General features: G+C 37.2%; 1 protein-coding gene across 1 annotated transcript; it reads right to left on the reverse strand.

The window, feature by feature from the left end:
• Nucleotides 1-833: 833 nt before the first annotated feature.
• LOC137575552 (uncharacterized) lies at nt 834-3,282 on the reverse strand. The gene is made up of 2 exons (XM_068288138.1): nt 3,131-3,282; nt 834-1,269 (listed from the first exon to the last, which is right to left on the reverse strand). Exons 1-2 carry the CDS (start codon nt 3,198-3,200, stop codon nt 1,139-1,141), a joined length of 201 nt encoding a protein of 66 aa, XP_068144239.1. The 5' UTR covers nt 3,201-3,282; the 3' UTR covers nt 834-1,138.
• Nucleotides 3,283-8,893: the final 5,611 nt, after the last annotated feature.

The raw sequence follows: 8,893 nt of genomic DNA on the forward strand, positions 1-8,893 counted from the left end.
ACATATCTTTGAAATGTATTGAGGTTTTAAAGAATCCGACAAAAGTACAAAATACCAGCCACTTGTATTGCTCAACTTCATATACCATTTCAAAGGTAAGACTGAATCCCTTTCCTAGTTCAGTTTTCTACATTACCAGGCAGATCAAATAGAATGACATAAAAATGTCGTAAAATCCTATGTCGACCAAGTTTAGGCTTCAACTCATTCGTGGTGTAGAGCAGATTTAATGTGATTATTATTGGTATAGTTTTTAGTCATGCACTAATACTGAGAATATGCCAATAAATTAAATAAACAAACAAATATATCAAACACCCACATATTAAATAGAAAAAAACAGGAACAACAACAACGAGAGAGAATACTATTAAATTAAGTTAATCAAATGTGTGCGCTGTGAAATTGAGCAGCTGCTGTCCTGTCGCTCTGCCTCAGTCCATATCCCTATTCCTATCCCAATCCATTTTTCGCTCCTCTCGGTATCTGCCCATTTCCACCTTACAACCACACGGGCTCATAAATTATATTAATAAAAACCAACAACAATAATACCAACAAAAGAGTTGGAGTGGGTGTGCGAGTCTGTGTGTGTGTGTCATTGCTGTTAAACTTTGTTTGCATTTTGTTTATTAAACGACGCGACAAACTAGGCGACAGTCATTCAGTTAGTCAGTCAGTCAGTCAGCCAGTGAAAAACCAAATTCGTAGCAGGCACCCGGAAAACCATGTTAGTTGGATACACAGGTAAGTATATGTACATTAGAGTAAACTATCCGAGTCACACCTGACTGCCAATTCGCTACCCTCATTTGTCCTTGTTGTTGTGTGTGTTTGGAGTATTTGATTTTAATTAAATTTCCGTAACTTTGTCACAATTTGTTTATGTTTTTAAGCACAACTCAAGTTTAACCCTTAAATGTTGTATGTTGCATGTTCCATTTCTGGGTTTTGTGTTTGGGTTTGGGTTGGCGTTGGGTTTGGGTTTGTTTGTTTTTCTTCAGAGTATGTGGGAAACCTTTTGGTGAATGTTCATTATTTTGCCAGGTGAACACCTTCGCGGGCAGGTGTTGCATTTAGCATGTTTCTATTGTATTATGACATGCAATTGGAAATACGGAATTCGGTGTTTGTTACTTTATTTGCCCATATCATCATTGGCGGATTCCTTGAGGCGTTTACCATCCCAGCGACCCATTTCGTTTTCCGGCTCGTGAATGGCCTCCAAGTGCCGCAGTAGCTCAGGAGCACGAGACAAATGAGTTCGCTCTGCAATTAGAATCAAATAGATGAGTCTTAAATAAAAACGAGCACTGAAACTATATATTTCGTATATCAATCTATAACACGAATTGGCCAAAACGTTTTCTAAGTAATGAAATCTAAAGTTAAGCAAATTTACTTATTTTTTAAGCTTTAAACTATTTCTATCCACTAAGCACTATATTCTATATACAAATGGTCTATATTTATCTATTATTTACTAAAATCGCTTTAGGCCATTGGCGAGATGCCTTTTAGGGGAGGAAATCCAGAACACTATCGTGTTTGTGGGTGGAAATGAGGAAAATTTCCCCTGAAAGTCAATCCACTAATTTTTTACATCAGATGCATAGAATACATGGACTATAGTTATATAAAAATTGGCCTTAATACATACAGCTGTGTTCAAAATAATAGCAGCGCATCTTTTTCTTACAAATATGACTATATTTTAGCCATGTTCATTTATGAAGATCAAGCACTGATGTATATTTTTTGTAGAATAGGGTGTGGGAAAGAGGACAACGAAAAAATCACGTTAGAATTGCTTTTCTTTATCTTTCTATCGATAATTTTGTGTGAATTGGCAGAAATTGTGGTGTTCAAAATAATAGCAGAGCTTCATTTCAATATTAAAAATATTCAACTAATAGTTGTTGGATTGTTAAAAGTAAGTTTAATTATTATTATTTACATGGGAATACACCAAAATAATGAAAAAAATTGTTCTTTAGTGGGTAGAGGCAATCCTTGTTCAAATGAAAAGCGCGCATTGATATTAAGCCTCAGAAAGCAAGGGAAAAATGATTAATAATGCTATTAACTATCAGCACAACGCCGAAACCCGCGGCAGGCAAAGATCTACCACTGACATTGATGACCGACACATTGTGCGCTCCAGCAAAGCTAATCCACTTGCGTCTGCGGAATCAATAAGAGCAGACCTAAGCATATCAGTAAGTGGCGTAACTGTTCTGCAAAGACTTCTGGATCATAAACTCAAGGCCCGAAGTCCAAGAAAAGTGCCGCTACTAACTTCAAAACTTATCAAAGCTTGACTAAAGTTTGCTAAAGAGCACCTAAAATGGCCCTTAACAAAGTGGCGCAACATACTCTGGACGGACGAGAGTAAAATTGTATTGTTCGGTGGAACTGGATCTAGACAATATGTCCGTCGCCTCCCAAACACGGAATATCAGCCTAACCACACTCTAACCACACACACAAGCAAGTAAGACATGGTGGATTGAAAATATTAATATGGGCCTGTTTTCATATGGCGGATTAGGCCCTATCCACATGACTAATGGGATTATGGATGCAAATGTTTACGTGGATATACTACAAAACGTTATGTTCATTATAAGATTTACATTTATTCAATATTTGCCCTGTAGTTTGATTTAAAAAGGATTCTTCTGGATGACTACTGTAGTTTTGTGTCCAGTTAAAGCCAAAATAATCCATTTATATCTTAATATGCACAAGTCCTAATTCAAGCAAAGAATTTCAAATGAGAATCTCTAAAGTGTCCTATGGTTGGCAAATATTTTACGGACAAATAAGCGTATAAACTATACTATACTTCGCTTGAAATAATTCTTTTCTTGACTCTACTTTGAAATAATATATAACGATAAACCGCAAGATCTTTGGTTTCCATATGATATTAGCTTTGATGCTACTCAATCCTTGGGAATCCCTTTTACTCAATGGCTGATTAAGTGTCAACTGTGATAGAATGTCTATGACTAAGCATTGGAAATGAATGGGTGTTGATCAATTTAAGAAATTTTAAACCCTCAGTATGAAAATAAGTGATGGGGCTCGAAGCAAAGAGGGAAAATTATAGCCACTTTTAACTTACCCAGCTCAGAGGCAATATCTTCGATTGTCGTCATGGCCATGGGACGCTCAGTTCCACCAATATTTGACATTTTGAATGGTGTTCGGATTTGTTTTTGTTAGAATTTGTGTAAATTTTTTCAAATGTGCCGAAAATTTTGTGAAATGTGAGCTGGCTCTTAAAGCAAAGCCTGCCCGACTCAGTCAGTCCGTCTGTCGGTCTAACTGACTGTTCTCTAGGATTGACAATTGTCGGGTTCACGATATTCTTCATTTGTGTGCCGCCTGGGCCAATTATTACGCCTGATTTAATAAACTCAATGAGGCTCTTAACTGCTGCAAAGTGGCTGCTAATCGTTACGGTTACGAATGGAAATGTGAAAATGGGAAAGCACATCAAACGAAATTGATGACAATTACAATTGGAGCTTGCCACCCAAGTTGGAGGAAATCTTTCTCTCTTTATGTGTCTCTCTCTCTCTCTCTCCTAAACAGAACGGAAGCAGGAAACGCGCCGCAAATTGCAAAGTTTGAGCCGAACAATTGTTGCTGCCATTGCCACTGTCTGGGCCCGGATCTGGTTCGTCTTCGTCTTCGTCTTTGACTTAATTTCATTTTGGGTTTCTTCTTCGATGTTGTCTCCCACGTGGAGCGAGATGGCAGAGATGGGAAATTGACAGCAATTTTCTTTGCACTTTTCCCATTTCCTATTATTATAATAAATGCGAATTTCCTTCTCTGCCGAGATACATTTTTATTTTCTCTCTTTCGCTCTGTGAGGCGTGGCAAGAATCTGAGACTTTTGATTGTTCTTCGCAGTGAGTGCAGCCATTTTGTTGATTTCCTTCAAGGCCAAATGAGAAAACACTTGAGAGAACAAAACACACACACAAAAAGAAGGAAAAATAAAGGAAAATATAGTGAAATATCAGAACAAAACCAGGATGAGAGTCGTCTCATTGCCATAGTGAAATTGTCATTTGTGTGAAATTAGCCAGCCATTTGGAGTTAAATCAGCCGCATAATTATGTTGTACGCACACACACACACTCACATGTGTGTGGCAGGGACAGGGTCAGGTATTAGCCGCATCCTTCAACATGTGTGCAAAAGGTGCAAAAAAGGACCTATAAGGGTCGTGTGTATGTGCCATTCATATGCCAAATAGCTGTTAAGTCTAGGCATTATTTTCAACTAATTTGTGGGCACTTAATAGATGCAAATACTTTTCACACTTGACGTGTTTGAAAGCTGCTTAAACTGCTCGAAAGAAACCCGAAACCAAATTCGAAATACCTTCTTAATACCCAATTCACACCGTCTTTGTCTCGAGAATCTGCTCTAGAAAACTGAACAGAAGAAACTCCGAAATTTTAAGTTCAAGTTTCAAAACCAATTTCACAGAGCTTAACATGGATCTGAATCCTCGGACGTACAAAATCAATCGAGCAACCCCCGAAAATTGTTGGGATGCAACAACCCAAGTCTATTAGAGTCAATTAGCGAGCGATTATAATGACGTCAGTTCGCCCGACGCCCTTCGTCCATATACCCGTCTCCTCATTGCTTTAAAGTCATTGAAAAATTTGCACATAAATTGCGTAAAGTGCAATTTTTTCTGCCCTAACACGTTTACACAGGCATCAGTCTCGGTCTCGTCCTCTTCCCTGTTCACACACACACGCACACACATAAGCACACGAACAACCACACACCAGTACGCACCAATACACACACCAAATGGCAATCACCCCCATCGTTTTCCCATCCTTTCACTGAACTGAAACTGCATGGGTTATCCTGGCCTTTGGTTGGGTAAACGACATTCCGCATATTCCCTTTCTCTTTTGAGCCTTTTTATTTGGTCAGCGAACATTGTCAGCCCAATTTCACATCACACACACACACACACACACACATACGTACAACACACACCACACACAACACAAAAAATGCAATCAAATGTGACGCTTTTATTATTCTTGCGATTTATATTTTTATGTCCAAATTTGAGAGTATGAGAGAAATTGAAATCAATCAAATTAAATTGCCTTGTTCTACAAAAGGGAGAGAGAAAGGTGCGAGGAAAGGGCAAAAGGAGCAGAGAAGCGTATAACAAAGAAGGAATTAACATAGAAAAGGCTTTAGTCATGGTTTCACTAACGATACTTCAATCACATTCATAGTCCTGTACAGTTGCGTTTGAGCAACTAAGCCAAAGTGGAAGACATTTTGTAAGTAAATTGGTACTTTCTGGCCAAATCTAGAACCCTGACTAACCTGCTACTCTTTTTGTATGAAATCAACCCTGACTTTGTTCCTGACACGATGTTCAGAAGACGCATTTAGTATCCTTCAGTTCTTGCATAATTACTATATATTTTGGGTTTAGCTAGGATAACTAAGAGAGGTTTTTCGACTAATTGCATATTTCAAATTGCGAGAGTAGCCAATATTAGAACAGATTTAAGTAGGAATCTCAAACAATCACAAAACCCGATAAATAACTACAAAAATAAAATGTATAATATAATCAATTACGATCTCTTGACTGAGCAGGATCGATGTCATTCTCGGGAAAAAAAGAATCAGAAGGTTGTCTATTTCAGGAACTACAAAGGTCTCTTATCAGCAGACTTTGTTAAGGAACTTCATACTGTATACAAGTAATATTATAGCACGATACTTTCACTAACCTGTTGACGGTTTTCGATATCTTGAATGAACCTTGGGGTTGTAAGCTATGCTTGCCTTCTTTCACTTCATCCAGTTACAATTCGCAACTGGTTTTAGTGTTGATGTAATGGCATGGCCTTGCCATTCTAGTCTTATCCACTTAGTCTTATTCAAGGGAGCTGTTATTTTAATTCTACAGTTAAATAAAAGCAACATTCCAGACAAAGATGGTTTAGTTTTTGTTATATGTTTGCTGATGTTTTCGCTGGTGCATTTGAATTCAAACGGCTCCAATACAGACTTGGCAGACGAGACGGAAACAAAAATTTACATAATTTGTTTTTATTCGTTCTGGTATGTTAAAACTCTTTATACTCTTGACTTGGTTTTAATATATATTCAAAGTTTAATGATTTACCATGAGAATACATACATAAAGTTGCCAATTTATCAATTTGTTTAATGAAGAAAACAATAATTATGAATGAAGTACAAAAAAACGATGTTTATTTTCGGTCACTTGAATAAGAACACTTGGTGATAAACAAGTTTTCATTTTTTTAAAGTAAGCTTAGAATATTTATAACGATTTAATAGTGGATCGACCTGCCTTTATTTACTATTACCTCGTACATTCGATTAGGCAAAGAGTCGTATAGGCTATTTAGGTAATTCAGAGAAATTTAAGACCATGCAGCTTTAATGGCCTTTATTAGCGACTCTTTTGTGTCGAATTGTTTACCTGATCCATAAACTTTCCTAGAAAGCCAACCCCAAGCATTCTCAATAATATTGAGGTCAGGTGAATATGGCGGCCACTCGAGCAAATCGACGATTTGGGTCTGGATCCACGCTTTAACAACCCGGGGGTTATGAATTGTGGCATTATCCTGTTGATAACGCCACTTGAGACTTCCGAACAGGTTTTTCATTTGAGGAATGAAACATCATTTTGGATGTCAGAAAGTTAAGATATGGCCCCCCCAGACCATAACACCACCTTTCCGGCTATGATGACGGTTTAAAAACTCCTCTGACTTTCGCAAATCGTGGAAATAGTTCTTAAATCCATCTGGCCCATCCAAGTTGTGTTTCCATTCTGATTTCCACGCCATATGGGTGCGGGAGAAAAGACGTCGAGCCGATTTCAGCCTCCTTAAATGATTGCTTGACCCTATAACTCGATGAACTGTCGAAACACTGGCTTCTATACCTAAATCGGACTTCATTTTGCCTACCGAGTGGCGAGAATTGATGGCTTCTCTTAAAATAGTCAATGAACGGAACTTTTGAATGGTAAATAATTAAAGTTCGTTGATATAGAGACGGAACAGAAAAAAACACAAGAGTGTTCATATTCAAGTGGCTGGCAGTGTATGTAAAAGATTTAGGATAATAATAAATGTGTAATCAATCCTTAAAATATAAACTAAATTTTTAGTCATCAGTTTCGCGACGTTTTGATACTCATTGAGTCATTCATTCTCTGATCATATTATTAAATATTAGTTCAAGTATTTAATAGATACTAGAGTATATACCAAAGTCATTAAATATCTTTGTGTAAGTTTAGCATTTTATTTCAAGATTGAAAAAACTAATTTGATTTTTCATTTCTCTCTTGAGAACCTTCAAAAAGAATCTCAACTTTCAACACTTTCCGCTTCGGTGATTTTAATTTTCGAGTGGCTTTACGAACTTCATCGATAATAATTGAAGTGAAAACAATGTCTGAGTGTGTGTGTGTGTGCAATTTTTAGGGTGGTACCAGAATGTTGTAAAAGCTCCTTGAAGAATTCTGATGCCTTTATCCTCCGATTCCGAATTCAATTCTCATTGTTGCTGTGCTTTGGCAGTCGTCAGTCAGAGACTAATTGACCATATGGGCATACTTGAAATCGTCCTATAACATACACTATATGTATGTATGTATATACATTTGTGTGTGTGTGTGTGTGTGTGTGTGGTATATGGATGGATGTGTAGTCGAGTTTAGGTTTGTGTAAACTCTTTATTATTATGAATTTTAAATCGAATTTGTATGGAAATTAAGAACTGAAAATTGCATTATGATTGACGACAATTGTATAAGTGTGTGCATCTGTGAGTGTGTGTATCTGTGTGTGTGTGTGTGTGTGTTTGGCTCGTTTTACGTGTTCGTGTTTATTTTTGTTTTTGTGCAAATTGATTAGTGGGCTGAAACCTTTATATTCACTTTTTTGGGGGGTTGCACGAGCTGAAAACTGGTATTGAAAAACTGGGCTGGGTCTTGGGCTCATTTCACATTTGCGCCAAGTTTTTGTTGTTGCTCACAGCCGCGTAAATTGATTCGCTTGAGAAAAAGCGAATTCCCAGTTTGGCCTAGCAGACATTTCCCTATGCCTATGCCAACTCATTAGCGTCATCTGCTGCTGTTCTTGGCTGGCCAAGTGCCAAGGATTCGCGCCCATTAATTAACCATTCGCATAGGAGGCAGATGCAAATGCTGATGCATTCGAAAGAATCCCATTCATGAAGATCGAGTTTGAATTAAATGCCTCAACGCCATAGTGACAAATTACTCGGTGTGTGTTAAGATGTCGACAGAAACTGATGCCAGTGTCAGAGCCAACAGAAACGATAATTTGTTAACTCAAATGGTGCAATGTTAGAAATTTCTACTAAAATTCATAACACAGAGAAAGGTATAACCAGCAGACATCGTTGAAATCGTAATCAAACTCATACCGTAGCCACACCACTGGTCAATAAGTTGGACACACTCTTAGTTTTATTCACATTTCGCTTTTAACATTTCTTGCAAAAAAATTAATTATTATTTTTTATTATGTAAAATATTCTTAACTTTGTACAAATTTCAAAAAACTAAGGATGGAGACTTATAATTGATGAGTAAGTATGAAAGTAAGTTTCCAAAATTACATGGACCTTCTTGTTCTGAAATAACAACACTCAGGACAAGCTTAATTTCTCGTATATTTTGTATGACACTTTAATCAAAGCTTAGAGTTACTCTTAATGCCAGATTGACCTTGGATCTCGTTTGGGTCGCTTTAGAATACTTAAATATTTGACTGATTCAGTACTGAAAAAGTATAAGGAAGGATAT

This window comes from Drosophila tropicalis, unplaced genomic scaffold (genome assembly GCF_018151085.1).
Source record: "Drosophila tropicalis isolate 14030-0801.00 unplaced genomic scaffold, ASM1815108v1 contig_573, whole genome shotgun sequence".
Lineage (NCBI taxonomy): Eukaryota > Metazoa > Arthropoda > Insecta > Diptera > Drosophilidae > Drosophila > Drosophila tropicalis.